Genomic DNA, 21,598 nt, shown 5'->3' with positions numbered 1-21,598 from the left:
AATAAGAGCACCAAGCAGGCTGCACTGAGGAAACATCTAATACCACCTAATATTCCATTTTGGGTACTACTGGCTATTGGTTTTCAGAGAAAATACAGTCCATAACACTGGGAGTGACACAGCTACCCAGGTAGAGATTGGAAGAACAACCCAAGGTCATGGTCCATGTCAATACCATGAATGTCAAAAGATTGATGGAGTCCTGCAATTCAGGACAGCCAAGGAAGACAGATTCAATTATGACATTTAAGAGGGAATTGGATTATCTGAAAACAAAGATTTAAAAAAAAAGTGCATGCAGCTAAGGAGGAATTAGTGGATAGCACTAGATGAATTACTCTCCCAATAAGCCAGCATGGTCCCACAATGGAAGGGTGAAAGGCCTTGGGCACTGTAACCATTGGGATTCAGCACAATGCTATTTGAGCACACAAACTTGGCATCAAGCTATAACAGCTTTTCTGCTGCAATCCTCTAAATTTGCTAAATGAACCACACAATTTATAGTTTGCATTTTACAAGTGTTTCAGCAACTTCTGGTTCCATGGTATTTACTGCTTAAGTGTACAGAGGGTACAAAACTATTTACTTGCTTATTCCTTGATTCACTCCAAGATTACTGTCCCAATGGCTAAGAAGTTGCTTTATTAAAAAAAATACCTGAATAGCATCACGTAGCTGATCGGCGTCAAATTGAGCAGGTGTTCTCATCAGGCCAAGGACCACAGTCTCCAGTTTATCAGACAGTTTCTTCTTCAAGACCTTTGTCAGTTGCTACAGAAATAAATTAAAATAAATATCATTCAAAAAAAGTAAAATTTAGACATGTCAAACAATTTAAGGAATCAAAATACTGGTTTCAAGAGTTAGCTTTTTCAAGCACAAGAACAGCTTATTCAACATTTCCAATGCTAGAGAAAAAACATGACATTGCAGAACTAACCTCCCCTACACTTTGTTGATATTCAGCTGCTATTTGTTGACGTTGCCAGTTGCTGCGGGATGTCAGAATGTTTATAATGGTTTCTTCATCCACACCTAGAAAAAGAAACAAACAAAAAAATAGTCAGCCATTCCCATTCATCTATAAAACATTAGATAGACTGGTTACAGAAACGTAAAGCACAAAATAAACCCATTCCGTGTTGTTGGGAACATTGACCCTTTATTAAGACAGACATCTTCTGGGCTTGGGAGAAAGTTCCTTTTGTTTAGAAATGGAAACCATGATCAATGAGTGTGAAGTATTGCATTTGTCCCTGGAACATGCAATTTCAAGAGTTCACTGGGTTCCCAGGTTTCTGCTATTAAAACTAGTTCTAAACATGCTACGTAGAATTGAATATTCAGATCAACAGCAATTGAATTACTGACAGCTAATTTTAGCATGTTACCAAAAACTCTGCCCTGGAAGAGAAATAGGAAATTGTTTACCTTTTGCCTGGAGTGCATTATTTAATGCAGCAGCATCAGCACTTGCGTCAAAGTTAGGAAATGGAGTAACTGTTGGCCCACTGGGGGAAGGATACTGAACGGAGAAGAATGAGGAAGGAAAGAAAGGAAAATGATTTCACAATCAAAAATATCTACAGCTGCTTTAATTTGCTGTTTAATATAGTGTACAAAAAATTGTTGTTATATACTTGCATTCTCTTTCCCAAACCAGGTCAGGATTCAGATTAGTTCAGGCAGCGTCCAAAGTACAGCAAAATCGACGTTTCGGGCAAAAGCCCTTCATCAGGAATAAAGGCAGTGAGCCTGAAGCGTGGAGAGATAAGCTAGGGGAGGGTGGGGATGGGGAAAAAGTAGCATTGAGTACAATGGATGAGAGGGGGAGGGGATGAAGGTGATAGGTCAGGGTAGAGTGGATAGGTGGAAAAGGAGGTAGGCAGGTAGGACTAGCCCGGACAAGTCATGGGGACAGTGCTGAGCTGGAAGTTTGCAACTTGGGGGAGATGGGGGAAGGGGAAAATGAGGAAACTGTTGAAGTCCACATTGATGCCCTGGGGTTGAAGTGTTCTTAGGCGGAAGAGGAGGTATTCTTCCTCCAGGCGTCCAGTGGTGAGGGAGTGGTAGTATAAAAAAAGAGGCCCAGGACCTCCATGTCCTCGGCAGAGTGGGAGGGGGAGTTGAAATGTTGGGCCACGGGGTGGTGTGGTTGATTGGTGTGGGTGTCCCGGAGATGTTCCCTAAAGCACTCTGCTAGGAGGCGAACAGTCTCCCCAATGTAGAAAAGACGCATCGGGAGCAACGGATGCACTAAATGATATTAATGGATGTGCAGGTAAAACTTTGGATGTGGAAGGCTCCTTTAGGGCCTTGGATAGAGGCGGGGGAGGTGGTGTGGGCACAGGTTTTACAGTTCCTGCAGTGGCAGGAGAAAGTGCCAGATGGGAGGGTGGGTTGTAGGGGGTCATGGACCTGACCAGGTAGTCAGAGGAAACGGTCTTTGCGGAAGGTGGAAAGGAGTGGGGAGGGAAATGACTACCTGGTCAGGTCCACACCCCCCTACAACCTACGCTCCCATCCTGGCACTTTCTGCTGCCACCACAGGAACTGTAAAACTTGTGCCCACACCACCTCCCTCACTTCTATCCAAGGCCCTAAAGGAGCCTTCCACATCCAAAGTTTTACCTGCACATCCACTAATATCATTTAGTGCATCCGTTGCTCCCGATGCGTCTTTTCTACATTGGGGAGACTGTTCGCCTCCTAGCAGAGCGCTTTAGGGAACATCTCCGGTACACCCACACCAATCAACCACACCACCCCATGGCCCAACATTTCAACTCCCCCTCCCACTCTGCCGAGAACATGGAGGTCCTGGGCCTCTTACTACCACTCCCTTACCACCGGACGCCTGGAGGAAGAACACCTCATCTTCCACCTCAGAACACTTCAACCCCAGGGCATCAATGTGAACTTCAACAGTTTCCTCATTTTCCCCTTCCCCCACCTCACTCTAGTTGCAAACTTCCAGCTCAGCACTGTCCCCATGACTTGTCCAGACTAGTCCTACCTGCCTACCTCCTTTTCCACCTATCCACTCCATCCTCCTCCCTGACCTATCACCTTCATCCCCTCCCCCACTCATCCATTCTACTCTATGCCACTTTCTCCCCACCCCCACCCTCCTCTAGCTTATCTCTCCACCCTTCAGGCTCACTGCCTTTATTCCTGATGAAGGGCTTTTGCCGGAAACATCGATTTCGCTGCACTTTGGATGCTGCCTGAACTGCTGTGCTCTTCGAGCACTACTAATCCAGAATCTGGTTTCCAGCATCTGCAGTCATTGTTTTTACCTCAGGATTCAGATTACATTGACCAATATATAGTTACCCAAGGCAGATTGTTTGACTTCTTCTCAAGTGCAGGAAGATCCAATTATAGGGGGTAACATGATATTTCACTGGTTTCTTATCAGTTCATAAGATAGAGGAAAAAGTTGTTAGCTTATGGCATGGAAGAGATTGAAATTGGCCATGCACCTGTTAGCATACTTATGCTCTTCAACACTGCAGGTGTCAGGGGTGGCAAAGTCTTTCCATCTAAATGGCAGGTTTGTCTCATTAGCCCAAATTTAGAAATGGGGCTCAAGTGAAATGATATCTTGCTTTCATCACTTTCCAACCACTGAAAACTGGTACATGAAGATATCCAAAATGGCTAACAATTCATTTATTTGCACAGAATGAAAACATTTATGTTAAAAAGTTGAAGTCAAAAAGTTACTTTGCAGACAATTCTACAAAGCCTGGCTTGCCCATTTAGAGGACAATGCAACTCAATAAAATATTGTGAACCCGTAATAACTAAGCAACTTAAAGCTTAGAAATCAAGGGAGAGTAAGGACCCTTCTTTGATAGTACCAGCTTCTAGAAGAATTGATATTTGTTCTGAGTTTTATTGTTATTCATCAAAACTTTGTACACTATTTTCTCCCAATGACACCTCATTTAACTCAATGTAAAGAATCAGGGACTAGTCCTCTGATCTAGTCAGGCAGATTACGTCACTGATGGGATGAACACATGGGAAGCACTCAAGCTGGGTGCTGTATCAGAGGCAGCTGTTAATTCCAAATGCACATGCCCAAACATGGTTATGCACAATTAGAGTTAAGCAGGTTAAGGGTCACTGGGACAAGCAAAAGGGACAAGAGAAAATCTAGGCAAAGGAAGATATCCATGGCTTGTTAGTTATTTTCCTATGAAACATTGACAATCTCTGGTTTGCCCTCTAATTTCAAAGGTGTGTAATGCACAAAGAGGTAACATATGCAAAGTGTAATATAAAATGGAGAAGCAGTCATGCTCTGCCTTCCAATTTTCAACCTGAGATACAAACATAAGAACTTAAGCATTGAATGCTCCCCAAGATTGAGCAGTAGGCCTGCTTCCCTGAAGTAAACAGAACAGATCAGACAAAATGCTAGAGAAACTTAACAGGGCTGGCAGCATCTATGGAGAGAAAGTAGTTGGTATTGAGTCTACTGCTCCTTCAAGGGTTAGTGTTAACTTTAGGGAAACCAAGGAGAAAACATTGTGTTTAGGGGAATAATGGAATTTTGTGGCAGCCCAATTAGAAATTTGGGACCTAAACCCAGATTGAGATTTGACATTTCTGAACTATGTAAACATTGATCTCTAATCAAATTCAGATGTATATACACACACACTAAGCCTTCAAGTGCTTTGACGATGTGTTGCCAACCAATTAGGCTTGGGAATAATGAAATTCTCTTCCAGAATTCCTGACTATAACTTGAAAGGAATCCAGAATCACCAAACACAGGGGTGAAAAAAAAAAATGAAGGTCATTAGATTTGAAACATTAACTCTGCTTTTGCCACAGACGCTGCCACATTGGAGGGACTAACTGCTCAAGAAACTCCAATGAGGAAATAGAGAGGAAATGTGAAGACGACAATGAATCTGCGATGTGATAGGGATGGGTTGACTAAGTAGGCAAAACAATTGGGCAGAGGGATTTTAATTTAGGAAATCTTAATGTAGGAATGATCACCTTCATTTTTCTGAACTCAAAGGTCACACCTGTTAAGCTGTTCTTAAACAGTCAACCACTTCATTCTAGGAATCACCCTAGTGAATCTTCAGTACCTTTTGTACTTGTGCCCCCAAAGCAGGGACCAAAATTGGACAAGACTCAGCTTTTCACTGTTTAGGCACATGTGACAAACAACCAGCATCCTATACAGTTGTAGCAACACAGGTCCTTTTTAAACTCCCAATCCACCTAAAACAAGGGCCAAAAATTCATTTGCCATAATAACCTACAGTGCCTGTATGGTAATATTTACAGACAGCCAGATCTTTGGTCTATTTCAATAAAATCTGCTTTTTGATTCATCCCACCTAATTGTATAAATTCACTTTCCTTCATTAATAACTGCCAAGTTTTTGCCCACTCAATCCATCTATATTCCCTTGCAGATTCCACTGTCCTCAACATTCCCTCCCACTTATTTGCTCATCAGCAAATGGATACAGTAATTTTACTCCCAAGGAAGAATGTAAGCAGTAAATAGTTGCAGTCCTAGGACTAGTTACATCTTTCCAACTTAAAGAAACTTAATTCAACGGTCTTTTGTGGGATTGACCATGAGGATACAATTAGAATTCAGAGCAATCTAGCCAAGTTGTGCATGGGCAAACACTTGGCATGTATCCACAATCTATTCATGTACCAACTCATGTGGGAAACCATGGATGCACAAAGGGATCTAAATGTCCTTGAAAACCAATGAAAGTAATCAAGCAGATATAACAAGCAGTTAGAAAAAGACGAGTACCTTCATAGCAAGGGGATTCAAAGAAAAAATATGGCTAGCTTGCTGCAGTTATACGGGGCCTCAGTATTGTACACCGCTCTGGTCTTCCCATCCAAAAAGAGCATATGGTGACTATACAGTGCAGCAATAGTTCACTAGACTGGTATCAGGAATTGTCATGAGGAGAGATTAGCAAATACAGGCCCAAAGTTCAGGAGAGGGAGGAAATTGGATGGACACAATTAATAGAACTAGACAGACAAGATGCAGGGAGTGTTTTCTCTTGTTGAATAAGCCAGAACCATAAGGCACATATGCCAGAAATGGTATAGAATCTAGGGGGAAAAAATAATCATTTTTGGCAGTAAATACCACAGTTTGATCGTGGAAAGAAGAATTGAAGATGCCAAGTCATTGAATATCAAAGTATTACATCTTTCTTGAACAGTCAGAGGCATAGAGTGGAAATATGGATAAAGCAAGAATATGGTATTGAGATAGAGGACCAGGAATAATCATTGTTTGCCATACAGGGCCAAACAACTTATTCGTGTTTACGAATCTTTAATCCACACTGATCAATACTCCAACATCTTTTCTTGTTCAAGAATCTCAGGTGGCACCTTTGAATTTCCAGAAAATATTCAGTCTACTAGTTCCCCGTTGGCAACTGCACATTCTACCCTCAAATTTTCTAAACTTTGAGCCCAGCCAGTTCTGAAATATTTTGCCCAATACCTCCACTACCTCTAGCCACTTTTACAAACCTTGGATACAAGTGGTTATCTAGTCTGAGGGATGTCTGCTTGTAGTCCCATTAGTTTATCAAATACTTTGCCCCTCAAAACAGACTCAAAATTCTCCCCCACTCCTCCATTAACACCTTGTTTATATTATTCCAGGGATGGTGGGGGCAGAAGAGACAGACAGAGTGGGGTAGGAGGGGAAGAAAATGCAGAGGGCCAAAGAGGCAGGGCAGAGAGGTGGGGGGAGGGGGGAGGAAGAAGCATTTGTTACCATGAAGACTTAAAATTGTTTAAAATTATTGGTCCCCATTGATGTTACTGTATATACAGTAGTATAATTTGATCTAATGTAAAAGGCAACCTCCTATTTTTGGTCAAAATCTGGACTTTTCTATATACGCCATGTAAAATTTGACCCTAGTTCTTCAGAGAGCAGGTCAACATTGAGTCAGTGTGCCTGCCTGTTGCACTCCACTCTGGCTTTCCAGTCTGCTGGCCATACTACTCCATTCCAGGTCTTCTACTCCACCAGCTGTCACACTCCACCCCAAGAGTTCAGAATTACTATAATTGTGTTTTTTTTTCCTTTATTCATTAGACATCACTAGGACTTCTGCTAATAGTATATTAATTTTGACGAACTTGAATTTCAGCCCCTCTAATGTGGTATCCCTGTAATAGTCGGTCCCGTAAATTTAACCATTAAAAGGTAGCCGAAAATTCAACTATTACTTGAATACATATGGAATGTGTAGACCTACATGCACTTTATAGTACTGGTAACTGGAATATAGTATGACATTACCATTCTATTGTAGGAGGCAGAGTTATTTTGTAGATAAACATTCAATAGCAGCCATAATTCCTTCTTCTTCTGTTATTTATATAGACGTCTGGCTCATTTGTCCATTTTTTGACTCATGCCGAGTATAAATTTTATCCCCTCAAAAACAATACTCATGTAATAGTCGACCCCCAATTTCAACTTCAAAAAAAAACACAATCTTAAAAGTTGACTTTTACACAAGTAAATGTTAATTCCCCAGTTACATCTTCCAAAAGTTCCACACCACATACTTTTTAAAATCATAGAAACTGATCATTTTCAGACTTGTCCATTTTAGTTTCATAAGATCAATTTTCCCCCTTATCTGTTGCCAGTTCTTTTCACTGTACATCTTATTTTTTGACCACCGGAGGTGGTTCATCCTTTAGATAAAATCCCTTTATTCACTGGGGAAAACATTTTGCTGAGTGTCATGAAATATAGGATGTTGCCAGGACTGGAGGGTTCAAGGATAGACTGGGACTCAGTTACATAGAAATGCAAGCTGTATATGGAGCACACCTTTCTTTGTACCGTAGTCTCTAATATCAGGTAGATTAGTACTTCTTGGTGATTTTTGATCTTCCTAAAAACCTATATTTAGACAGCTTCATATAGTTTTTAATCCAGAAATTTGTATCATTAACAAAAATGAGACAATGCCTTATTGACAAACATGACATGAATGTAAAAACAATATAATCCTTCAAACCAGACTTCATTCTGGAATCTGACTTGTGATAGTAATCATAAGAATGGTTTGTTCAGTTGGCTGCCTGCTAACCTTTTCACAGTTTGCAAAAAAAAATCTTCCAGTTAGAAATTAAAGTTCCATTAGATAGAAAAAAAAAACCAAAGTTAATTCAAAGTGTATGACTCAGCAGATATTTTTTCTAGCTTTCTCTTCAATATGTTTTGACCCTCACCCTAAAGAGAGAAACTTTGTGGTCTGCAGTTTTTTTCCAATGTTTGGGGTTAGTAAAATGTTAGGTACATAATAAAAAGTACATATAGCAAAGTTTAAAAATCAGAAAGTCTTCCCTAAAACTTAGCAACTATTTGGTCTGTCCCATTCACAATTCGTGAACTTACCCAGTGATAGCATAAATCTTACTGCTCCTGGTACATAAAAGGACATTAAAAGCAATTGTTAAAAAGAGGATTCTAAAAAAGTATTAAAAACCTTACTCGAGATTGCATTGCTTGCTGCAGGAACATACTGACGAGGTTGGATGCCATTTTATCTGGCCTGCCAAAAAAAAACAAAAAAAAAATTTGGTCATTTTTAATAACTGTCCAAATTGAAATGCATTCATGATGAGAGAGATTTATCAAAAGCTACCCTCAATTGTAGTGGTTGGAGGGTTTAACTGTTAACTAGCTGAACAAGTACACAAGTCAGTAACCCAATGAAAATTAAAATGCTTTGAACAATCACTCAAAATTAGTGCCAACTACACACTCCCATAAGTATGCCATCTTGCTCAAGTACATTTGTGTAAAATATGTATATATTTGTGCACAAGCCATCTCATTCTATTCTCGGATTAAAGCTGACAATAGCCACCAAGATGGTGAAGCTTCTGTCACCCCAGATCAGGAGGTTTGAGGCCTTTAGTTGTGTAGTGAATTCAGCAATTAACTAAAAAGCATTAATCTGGAAGCAAAATGACTCATTTGGATTAACTCAACTGCACTTGACAGTCTCATGGGAATCTTTTAACTTCCCACCTGAAGAGATAAGACGAGGTAAAGAGTTCACTTGAATGGTAGTTCTTTGATAGCTGCAGTTCAGAGGATTTTTATACTCCAGTTGATCCTAACAAGTGCCACTTTCAGCCTTAAGAGGCTAAAGATAGCTAAAAAGCTATAGCTGGCTAAAATTAGATTAGATTCCCTACAGTATGGAAACAGGCCCTTTGGCCCAACCAATCCACACTGGCCCTCTGAAGGCCAATCCACCCAAACTCATTTCCCGCTGACTAATGCACCTAACACAATGGGCAATTCAGCATGGCCAATTCACCTGACCTGCACATCTTTGGACTGTGGGAGGAAACCAGAGCATCCAGAGAAAACCCACGCAGACAGAGGGAGAATGTTCAAACTCCACAGTCACCTGAGGCTGGAATTGAACCTGGGACCCTGGTGGTGAGGCAGCAGTGCTAACTGCTGAGTCACCATGCCACCCCATAAAGTTTGCCAACATTGGAAGAAAAATTTTATTTAAGTGTAACCACCATTAGTGAAATTCAATTATCTGTCAATCAATTCTGCCCTAGCAGAAAATTATGCGCATTGCTGTATGAGTATTTTAATGAAGAATAGAAAACATTGTAACAAACTTGAATTTAAGTGATGTTTTAAAAATTCATTCTTGCTCCACAGCTCCATGGCAGGAAATTCCAAACAAATTCATCAGTCTTAAATTGGCATCTCTTTATTCTGAGACTACCCTCCCTAGTTCTAGACCCTCCCATGAAGGGAAACATCCTCAGCAATCACCATATCAAGTCCCTAAAAATGTTTTACATTTCAATGAGATCACGTCTCATTCTTTTAAAATCCAGAAAGTAGAGACCCAATCGGTTCAGCCTTTGTTCACAAGACAGTCCCTCCATATATGGAATCATCCTAATAAACTTGCGCTAAAGTGCCTCCAATGAAATAATATTTTCTTAAAGAAGGGGACCAAAATTGCTCCAGACTACAGATGTGGTCTCACTAGCACCTTGTATAAATGCTGTAGGACCTTTCAAATTAAAAACTTAAACCCCTTTAAAATAAGAGGGCCAATATTCCAGCCTCCCAGTATACCTGCTGCACCAGTGTGCTAGCTTTTTGCTTTATGCACAATTACTCAACTCCTTGTGCTGCAGCTTCTCCATTTAGATGCAGCTCTTGTTCAAAGAAAAAACTTTGTTTTCCCACCTGTTTGTTAACTGTTTGCTGACTTATTTAACCTATCACTCAGCTGTTTGTATCCTCCTCACTTTTCCACCTGTGTCAGATTGTATCACAGGTGTAATGTTGACCAAATTTGAAGGGGTTGGACAAGGCAAATCAAGTCTTTCATTTGGAAACCAGTGATTTAAATAATTGTCTCCATTGTTGACATTCTAGCCAAAAACATTTATCGCTAGTGTGTTAAAAATGAGTGACTGCACTCATGATAAAAGGGACAACAGACCCCAATGGGGCAAATGGCTCACTTCCACCCAAATTCTTTAGATAAGTCATGCCACATAAGGTGTTGCCTAGTATCTGTTCTACTATTGTTCATTACTTACACATACGTAAACTGCCGAGAACTAAAAGTGGAAGACTGCAATTCTTGAACCACACTCAGAAGTGCACGGTTAACCTGGATATGAAATACATGGCAGTGATCATTCGTGACTCTTAGAAGTTTAAGATTGCTGGATTTGATCCTGTAAGCCAACAGGTCTTTGTTAAGAAGGCAAAATTCATTAAAAAAGTGAAGTACAAAAAGATTTAATAGACATTGAGGATGATGCATTTAGGCCAACATTTATTGCTGATCTTTAAAACTCAAGGTGGTGGTGCTGAACTGCCTCCTTGAACCACTGCCATCCTTGATGTAGAAGCAGCCTCCATGGAGTAGGAAGTTCCAGTATATTGACCCAAGAATTAAGAGTTATATAGTGCCAAGTTATGATAGCTGAGACTTGGAGCAACCTGAAGCTTGTGATGCTCCAGTGCACCAACTGCATTGTCCTTCTAGGTAGTAGAGGTCATGGACTTACTGTTGAAGGACCCCTAGAGAGTTGCTACAGTACATCTTGTAGATAATGCCCTGCTGGTTGTGTTACGAATGAGGGAGTGAATATTGAAGGCTGTGCTTGAGGAACAAGGAGTCAACCAATCAGACCACTTGGTCCAGGATGCGGTTGAGCTTTGTGACTGGAACTACACTCAGGCAGTGAGGAGTATTGAAATCATACTCCAAAGCATGTGCCTTATACTCGGGCAGATTGTTTGAGGGATTGCGGGTTGGTGGGGTGGTGAGGGTGAGGCAAGCAACTCTCTGCAGTCATTGGTGTGTTCTTTTTTAAGAAGGACTCATGGTTGAACAAGTTCAGTTTCTGGCAAAATAAAAGACTGATTTGATGGTATTCAGAAACTGCATCATTATACACAACAGCGAGCTTGCATTGCAGTATCTGCAGCCTATCAATAAAACCAGAGGAATGGAGTATGAGTAACACTATCTTTTAGGACATTGGTGGGATCACAACTGGAGTAATGTTCAAAAACTGCCTAGATGGGAGTGCTAAAGTTCATTGGAACTATGAAAGCAAACATCTTCTAGAGGAACTCAGCATCTGTCATGAGAGTGCAGAGCATGTTGCAACTTGCAAGTCCAATAGGACCTGCACAGAACCCTGAAGAGCCATAATCAAACTGGAAACAGTTTTTCTCCTGAAAGAGGATGCCAGATCTGCTGAGTTTCTCCAGCATGTTTCATTAGGACTATTCCATGAAAAGGGATTGTCCTACAGATGCAGTTGAATTTAAAATATTCTTGCGAAACAAATGCAGAGGGGCTAAAAGGGGTAGACACTGCATTGAGATGGTTTCACTTGGCTGAACACCAGGGTCACAATCTTTAAAAAGATGTGCATGTGCCAACCACCATTTCAGAGAATTGAAAGAAAAGTTTGTTTATTTCGAGGGTTGCAAATCTTACCTTTTCCACACTCCAGGACTGTATTAAATATACAGTATGTTCACAAAGCATAACTGAAATTATCAATGGTTTGTTTCTTCGCCACAAAGCTCTTTTAAGGCGGCAACTTGGATATACAACACCCATCCTTACCCAAATCACCATCTCACTCCTTCCCCTCAACAGTCTAAAATAACTTGTTTCAACATCCAGTACCAAGCGAACAGATTTTATGATTCTGTCTATTGTCACAACTTTCATTCCCTCACTAACACCACTCTGCCTGATGGCTGTGGTTTATAATTTGTAACCTGACATTGTTAACAGATGAAGTATCAATCATACCTGTATTGCCACCAAGACTGCCTTTACCTTCTAATACTGTAATGCTTATTGTCTGCCTCATCTTACCGGAGGAAATTCTCATGTCAGGTTTTTCTACACCAAAACAAGTATTATAATGATCTACCACCAACCTTAGAGGGAAGTGAAACTTAAGAATTCTTGATACCAAAGGGCTGTGAAAGCTCAAAATACATTCATGAGTTAGATTAGTTTCTGGAAATAATCCAAATTAGAGATACAGACATTGTGCTTGGAAACAATATTGAAGCTCATCAAATGGTAAAGAAGACAGGAGACTGAAATGGTCCAGTTTCCTTCCTCTAAACTCAAGTATTACTTAAAACACTCCATGTCTCAACTCATTAAATCCCATTCACCCATCACCTTGTGCTCAATTATCACCAATAGTTACCAGTTGAGTAACAGTTCAATTTTAATATGCTAAAATAATTTAAATTCTTCAGTAGCCTCTTATTTGTGGCATTACAACATTCTGAAATATGTGCACTCCAGTTTTGAGTTCTACATCCTCAAATTTTAATATTTCCCAACATTCCAGAGAATGATGCATATCCAGAATTCATCATCCAGGTTCGTTCTTGTTTCAACCACAAAAAACTAAAAAGGGAACCCGGATCCTCACCCAAAGTATTGTAACCTACATGTCTATGGACCAGATGCTGGAAAGTGGGGCTAAAATAGATGGCAAGTTTACTCGACTGGTGCAAACTTAAGATGAATGGCTTGTGTCATAACTTTATGGTTCTCAAAGTCAGTAAATAGAAGCTGTTTTGGCGACTGGGGGTGATAATGATTACCAATGAGAGGTGGAGACCAGCATAATACATGGCTTGGAAAGGGTGGACGCTAGGAAATTTTTTTCCCGTTAGGCGAGGAGACTAGGACCCGTGGACACAGCCTTAGAATTAGAGGGGGTAAATTCAGAACAGAAATGCGGAGACATGTTTTCGGCCAGAGAGTGGTGGGCCTGTGGAATTCATTGCCGCAGAGTGCAGTGGAGGCCGGGACGCTAAATGTCTTCAGGGCAGAGATTGATAGATTCTTGATGTCTCGAGGAATTAAGGGCTACGGGGAGAATGCGGGTAAGTGGAGTTGAAATGCCCATCAGCCATGATTGAATGGCGGAGTGGACTCGATGGGCCGAATGGCCTTACTTCCATTCCAATGTCTTATGGTCTTATAATCATACAGAATGGCTAACCATTACTTTGTTTTAGTGGGCTTTAAAAACACTACTTGTTAAGTTAACATCATATCTATAACTGCTTTTGTCACTAGACCCAAATTTAAACAAGTTACAATATATTACATTGCTTAGGAAGAATTTGTTTTAAGTCATGAATTTCAAATCTTTACAGTTTCTGTAGATTTGAATACAAGTCTAAAATACATGGATAACATTGCAGCAAGATTAGATAAAATACTATTGCTTTTAAAAGCTCACTTGAGTGCATAGCCAGCAAAACCAGATTAACATTACACATCTCCAATGTCCTTGAGGTGGTGGCAATAGGCATTCCTTGACATCTGTACTGCGTCATGGATGATCTCCCACAATGCTATTAGGTAGGAGTGCCAGAATTGTGATGCAGAATGGATGAAGGAATAGTGAGGAACACCCAAGTCATGACAGTATACCATGCAGGACAGAGACTTAATTCGTGGGAATTAAACAAAGTCTGCAGAAACTAGTCAGTCAACGCCAGATGAAAAGTACACAGTTGATCGCTTGAGGCCAATAAGCTTGCATTTAAAAACACAGCAACTGAGTTACATAAGACAAGTTAATTTTAAAAACTTATATGCCACCTTCCATAAATACTTCAGTTGAAATCTAAATTGGAGGAGTTCCAGTTCACTAGTAATAAATACACTTTTGCATGAGATTCCATGGCTTGCTTCAGTTGGTATAGGCAGCAAGCCAGCTGTTCAAACCAACCAGCAGCTTTGAAACAGAAGATGCCTTCATTAAATGCTCCTGGTTCGAGAGGAAAACACTACTCTAGAGGAGAGATTTCTTTCAGCACAGCATTGAAAGGGTTCAGATCATGTAAGTGGCAAAGAAAATTAAGTCCAGATTCAAAGAATATGCTTAAAATCTTGTCATACAGCATTCCTTATCCCACCCCAAACCTGTTATTATTCTGCTCTTCATTGTAGTAATCCAGTTTTCAACTAAACATTCAAATAATCTCAAATAACTAAAAGATAGAGTTCACAGGGAAAAAAAATCCTGCAAATCACTTAAACATACAGGAAAAGTTGACAGCATAGTCAAAACAGATCTTCTGCACAAGCCCCTGTAAGAAACATTTAGTTTCAAGCTTAAATTAAAATAATACCCTTGCAGGTGACAGTGGGACAAAAAAAAATCAGACTACAAAACACTGTCACAGCATTTTAATACTTAATAGCTTTAGGCTCAATTCAAAACAATGCTATAATGTAGACAGTTAATGCTTACCAACTGCTTATTTAATCCTATAAACTTAAAACACCCCTTCAGGAATGGAGAAAATCACAAATGAAACAGGCTAGCTGTTTGAGGTTGTATTTATACTGTTACCACACCCAGTGAGGTCATTTGTGACTAGCCTTCTTTCTGATTGACTAAGCACTGCAGGCTATGATGAGCCAATCAACTCCCAGATGTTACAGGGCATACAAAAACTGGAGCTGGCTGCAGTGAACTCTTTGAAGGTCTGTACAGAGACAGGAAATAGCTTTCAGGTCTCTACGCAACCTCTGCAAACAAAAATCACGTGGGAATTAGATCAGTCCAATCTGGTTTCTTTGCCAAATGTCTGGCTTCTCAGTTTTAGTAATCCTACAGTTTATATTGACACTCTAAGGAGAGGAAGAGGGTAAAAGTTATACAAAATCCATTTTGATTAGATTCCCTACAGAATGGCAACAGACCCTTTGGCCCAACAAGTCCACGCCGACCCTCCGAAGAGTAATCAACCCAGACTTATTGCCCCAACCTACATTTACCCCTGACTAATAACCTACACTATGGGCAATTTACCATGGCCAATTCATCTGGCCTGCATAGCTTTGGATTGTGGGAGGAAACTCATGCAGACATGGGGAGAATGTGCAAACTCCACACAGACAGTCACCTGAGGTGGGAATCAAACCTGGTACCTGGTGCTGTGAGGCAGCAGTGCTAACACTGAGCCACCATGCCCACCATTTTAATTCAGTAGTCTCATTCCAAATCAGCACATTATACTTTTACACAGGTCAGAGTGGATGCAATGTATTGCCATCAGGAAAATTTCAAGGAACAACCATCCAAACATAATATTGCCATGATTAAGGCTTTTAATTAGTAATTACATTAATAAGACATTCCACATTCTGAAGTGTACAGCTTTACAGAAATTCAAAACTGTATTTATTGCATTTTGTTATAACTTCTACCTCCCCTTCTTAATTACCTCTTAGTTAAGCACACAATTTAGTTGTTATCTCAATAAGTATGACTACCAGAAAGAGAGGAGGAGGAATTGGAGATGTAAATGAAAGAGATTGAGGTGAGTAATAATTAAAGGCTTCCCTAATTGCTGTCAGCTAAGATGGAAGGAAAGTTTGAAAATATTTATATGACACTTGTGTGTGTGGTTTGCACTTAATAGAATTGAAAATTTTAGTAATTACTGCTCTATTTTCAGCATCCATTCAACCTCCACAATGTGATTTTTTATTTTTTGTCCCAGGTTAAATATTCTCTTTAAGCAGCTGCTGGAGACCATTGATAAGCATAGACCACCTAACTTTACACTTTCAAAATGGCAAACATCTTGAAAGGGACCCTGGTGTCAACTAACAGTTCAGCAACTTACTCATCTGTCACAAAGGCCTCAAAACATCAATCAGTAAGGGAAGGCAATGATGTTGTGATATTATCATTGGACAAATGATCCAGAGATCATGTCAGCTAATGGAATTTCAATTCAATAAAAATCTGAAATTAGCATTCTAATGATGACCATGAAAACCACTGCCAATGGTTCTCAAAAAACTTATGGTTCACTGATGTTTATTAGGGAAGGAAAGGCTGCTTGCCCTTGCTTGGTCTGGCCTACATATGACTCCAGATGTACTCTGAGTAATGTATTTGACTTTTAACTGTCATCTGAAATGGCCTAGTAAGCCACTTAGTTCTATCAATTGCCAAAAAGTGTAAAACAAAATGAAATCACATGGACCACTTGCCATTGACAGAGGCATCAGAATTAGCAGCAGCAGCAGCAGCAAACTTGGTCCTGTCAGCTCTCCAAAGCTCTTCATACAGATATCTATGTGCTCATGCCAAAATTGGAAGAGCTGTCTTATAGACTAGTCAAGCAGTAACTTGACAGTACTACGCACTTATCCCAGATAGTGCCATCACCAACCGTGATTACAGCCTGTCCCACCAGCAGGACAGAGCCAGCAGCTTAAATAGCACAGTGGTGTACAGGAGAGAATCCTCAATATTGGCTCCAGTCCACAAGAAGTCACTTAGCATCATGTCAAACATGGGAAAGGAAATCTCCTGCTGATTAACATGTACCTCCTCCCCTCAGGTGATGAATTATTACTCCTCCACGCAGAACAGCATTTGGAGGAAGCATGGAGGAAGGAAGAGGGTAGAATATAGTCCCCTCTTGCTGGGACTTCACTGTCCATGATGAAGAGTAGCTCAGCAGCACCCTATTGATCATGCATTTAGCCTTAAAGGACATCATTGCTAGACTGAGCCTGCAGCAGATAGAAAATAAACTAAATTTGAGATCTCATGCTCATCAATCTACTTATTGCCAATGCATCTGTCCATGAATTGTGGGGAGATTGCAGTGTGATTTAGATAGGCTGAGTGAGTGTGCAAATGCAGTATAATGTGGATAATTTTGAGATTATCCACTTTGGTAGCGAAAATAAGAAAGCTGATTATTAATTGAATTGAGAGGGTGCGAGTGTTTAACATGACCTGGGTATCCTCATGTACCAGTCACTGAAAGTAAGTGTGGGGGTACAGCTGGCAATAAAGAAAGCACACTGCATGTTGGCCTTCATACCTAGAGGATTTGATTACAGAAATAAGGATGTCTTGTTGCAATTATACAAGGCATTGGTGAGGCCACACCTGGAATATTGTGTGCAGTTTTGGTCTCATCTGAGGACGGGTGTTCTTGTTATAGAGGAAGTGCAGAATAGGTTTACTGTATTAATCCATGGACGGTAAGACTGGTCTGTGAGGAGAGATTGAACTGGTTAGGATTGTATTCACTGGAGTTCAGAAGAATGAGGGGAGCGGGATCTTTTAGAAACCTACCAAATTCTAACAGGACTAGACAGATTAGATACAGGAAGGATGTTCCCAATGGTGTGAGAGTCCGGAACTAGGGGTCATAGTTTAAGAATAAGAGGTCAGACTGAGATGAGGAGCAATTCATTCCTTTAGATTGTCATGAATGTGTGGTATTTGCTGTTACATAAAGTGATTGAAGTCAAAAGATTGTGTTTTCAAGGAGGTAGACATCGATCTTATGGCTGAAGGGATCAAGGGATATAGGGGGAATGTGGATTTAGAATCTTGAGCTTGATAATCAACCATAATCATAAAAATAGCAGAGTAGGCTCAAAGGGTCAAATAGCCAACTCCTATTCGTATCTTGTATGTTTCTATCAGGTCAGGGAATCAACCTGTGAGAGTGCAGGAGGGCATGCCAGGAGATGCACTGGCCATACCTAAAAATGAGGTGACAATCTGATGAAGCTACCAAATAGGACCATTTGCAAGCCAATCAGCAAGTGATCAACAGATCATAGCAAAACAAATTGGTCAGATCTAAGCTCTGCTCTTGTGAAACATCCAGCTGTGAATAGAAATGGCAATTAAACAACTCACTGAAGGAGGTGGAGTATACAGAAACATCCCTATTCTCAATAATGAGGGAGCCCAACACATCAGTGAGAAAGATAAGTCTGAAGCATTTGCAAAAGCTTTTAACCAGAGGTATTGATTGGATGATCCATCTTGGCCTCCTCCAGAGTTCCAGCATCACAGATGCCAGTTTTCATTCAGTTTTGTTCTTTCCACGTTGATATCAAGAAAAAGGCTAATGGCACTGGATACTGAAAATGATATGGGCCCTGATAACATATTGGTAAAGAAATGAAGACAAAGTCTCCAGAAGGTACTGTACCTCTCGCCAAGCTACATCTACAACTCTGGCATCTACCTGACAAGTGCTAGAAAACAGAAAGTAACGGTCAATGGATATTTTTCAGGCTGGAGAAATATTTCCAGTGGAATCCCTATGTTCAAACTTGGGACATTTACATTTCCTGATACATAGTAATGTTCTTCATTTTGGTGTTGTAATGGATCAGTTTCCATCACTCCCTCTGGTAGCTCATTCAAAACACACATCATCTTCTGCATGAGAAAGTTACCTCTCAGGTTCCTTTTAAAATTCCCCATCTCTCACCTTAAACCTGTGCCCCTTAGTTTTGGACTGCAATTGTTGTGAGTTTGTTCGCTGAGCTGGGCATTTGGTTTGCAGGCATTTTGTCCCCTCTCTAGGTGACATCCTCAGTGCCATGGAGCCTCCCGTGAAGAGCTGTTGGACTGTGTCAGTTGGAATTTATTTGGTTTCGTTTTTGTTGCTTCCAGTTGCTGGTTCCAGTTGTTCAGTGCAGTGGTCGGTATATTGGGTCTAGGTCAATGTGTTTACTGATGGAGTCTGTGGAATGCCAAGCTTCTACGAATTCTCTGGCATTCCTCTTATTGTCCTATTATTGTTGTGTTGTCCAGGTCAAATTTGTGGTCCTTGTCGTTTATGTGTATAGATACTATGGATAGCTAGTTGTGCCATTTAGTGGCTAGTTGATGTTCATGAATGTGGATCGCTAGTTGTCTGCCTGTTTGTCCTATATATATTGTTTTGTGCAGTCTCTGAATGGAACCTTGTACACTATGTTTGCCCTGCACATGTTGGGTATTGGGTCTTTTGTTCTAGTGAGTTGTTGTCTGAGTGTGGCTGTCAGTTTATGGGCTGAAAATGTGTGGCTGGTTAAAGCACAGCAGGTCAGGCAGCATCCAAGGAACAGGAAATTTGACGTTTCGGGCCAGAGCCCTTCATCAGGAATGAGGAGAGTGTGCCAGGCAGGCTAAGATAAAAGGTAGGGAGGAGGGACTTGGGGGAGGGGCGATGGAGATGTGATGGGTGGAAGGAGGTCAAGGTGAGGGTGATAGGCTGGAGTGGGGTGGGGACGGAGAGGTCAGGAAGAAGATTGCAGGTTAGGAGGGCGGTGCTGAGTTCGAGGGAACCGACTGAGACAAGGTGGGGGGAGGGGAAATGAGGAAACTGGAGAAATCTGAGTGGTTGGAGGATTCCCAGGCGGAAGATGAGGCACTCTTCCTCCAACCGTTGTGTTGTTAACCGTCGTTTATGGGCTGTCATGAATCTCAGTATTTGTTGAAATCAGTTCCGAGATTTTTTTTATATAAGCTACAGCAGTTAATGTGTTGGGTCGTGGCGTATCCTCATCGGGTTGTTTATCTGCCAGGCATCTGTGGATGAAGTTGCGGGGATACCCAGTCTTGGCAAAGACTTTGTAGAAGTGTTCTTCTTCTTTTCATAGGTCTGGAGTGCTGCAGTACGCTGTAGCCCTTTTTAACAGAGTCCTAATGCAGCATCTATTGTGTGTGTTTAGGTGGTTGCTGTTATAATTCAGGATCTGGTCCTTGTATGTGGCTTTTCTGTACACTTGGTTGTGCATTCTCCATTTTCTTCTTCCTACCATCACATTTAGGGATGGGAGTTGGTTGTGAATTTCCTCATGTCTCATAAGTTTGAACCCTGCAAGCATGGTGTTGATAATCTGGTGTGTGCTATCGATCCCTGTTCTTTTAATTATTACAAAAGTGTCATTCAGTTACCTGAGCCAAAATTTGGGTTAGATTTGTGGGAAGGCTGTTTGTTCCAGTTTTGGATTCCCCCACCCCAGGGAAAAGACCCTGGCTAGATACCCTATCCATGCCCCTCATGATTTTATAAACCTCTGTCTCCGATGATCGAGGGAAAATAGTTGCGGCCTATTCGGCCTCTCCCTATAGCTCAAACCTTCCAACCCAAGTAACATCCTTTTAAATCTTTTCTGAACACTTTCAAGTTTCACAACATCTTTCCTATAGCAGGGAGATTTGAATTGCATGCTGTATTCTAAATGTAGCCTGACCAATCTCTTGTGTAGCCCCAACATGAGTTCCCAACTCCTAAACTCAATGCACTGACCAATAAAGGCAGGCATACCAAACGTTCTCTTCACTATCCTATCTACCTGCAACTCCACCTTCAAGGAACTATGAACTTGCAGTCCGAAGTCTCTTTGTTCAGCAACAATCCCGAGGACCTTACCATTAAGTGTATAAATCCTGCCCTGACTTGCCTTTCCAAAGTGCAGCACTTCACATTTATCTAAATTAAGCTCCATTTGTCACTCCTCACCCCACCGGCCCATCTGATCAAGATCCTGTTGTACTCTGAGATAACCTTCTTTGTTGTCCACTACACCTCCAATTTTAGTCTCATCTGCAAAGTTACTGACCATATCTCCTATGTTCACATCCAAATCATTTATATAAATGATGAAAGGCAGTGCACCCAACACCGATCCTTGTGGCCTCCACTCTGAAAAAGTGCGACCCCAACCCTATGTCTTCTATACTCGAGCTAATTCTGTGTCCAAATGGCTAGTTCTACCTGGATTCCATATGATTTAATAACCTTGCTAACGAAACTACCATGGGGAACCTTGTCAAATGCTTTACTGACGTCCACATAGATCACATCCACCACTCTGACTGAATCAATCCTCTTTGTTACTCCTTCAAAAACTCAATCAAGTTAATGTGACATGATATCCCGTGCACAAAGCCATGTTGACTCTCTCTAACCAGTCCTTATATTTTCAAATACAGTTAAGTCTTGTCCTGTAGGATTCCCTCCAACAACCTGCTACTACAGATGTCAGGCACACCCATCTATAGTTCTCTAGCTTTTCCTTAACACCTTTCTTAAATAGTGGCACCACGTTTGCCAACCTCCAATCTTTCAGCACTTCACCTGTGACTATCGATGACACAAATATCTCAGCAAGAGGCCCAGCAATCACTTCCCTAG

General features: G+C 40.9%; 1 protein-coding gene across 1 annotated transcript in view; it reads right to left on the bottom strand.

Annotated features, from left to right (window-relative positions):
• anxa1a (annexin A1a) overlaps window positions 1–14,989 on the bottom strand; it is a 32,847-nt gene extending 17,858 nt beyond the window's left edge. The window contains exons 1-5 of the mRNA XM_060844990.1: window positions 14,884–14,989; window positions 8,552–8,612; window positions 1,435–1,528; window positions 944–1,038; window positions 661–774 (exon numbers count right to left, since the gene is read on the bottom strand). Of these exons, the coding sequence (XP_060700973.1) occupies window positions 661–774; window positions 944–1,038; window positions 1,435–1,528; window positions 8,552–8,602 (354 nt within the window). The 5' untranslated portion in view covers window positions 8,603–8,612; window positions 14,884–14,989. The remainder of the gene's footprint in view (window positions 1–660; window positions 775–943; window positions 1,039–1,434; window positions 1,529–8,551; window positions 8,613–14,883) is intronic.
• Between the last annotated feature and the right edge of the window lie 6,609 nt (window positions 14,990–21,598).

Source organism: Hemiscyllium ocellatum, chromosome 2 (assembly GCF_020745735.1).
Source record: "Hemiscyllium ocellatum isolate sHemOce1 chromosome 2, sHemOce1.pat.X.cur, whole genome shotgun sequence".
NCBI classification, from domain to species: domain Eukaryota; kingdom Metazoa; phylum Chordata; class Chondrichthyes; order Orectolobiformes; family Hemiscylliidae; genus Hemiscyllium; species Hemiscyllium ocellatum.
This window is presented reverse-complemented; position numbering and strand designations above follow the sequence as displayed.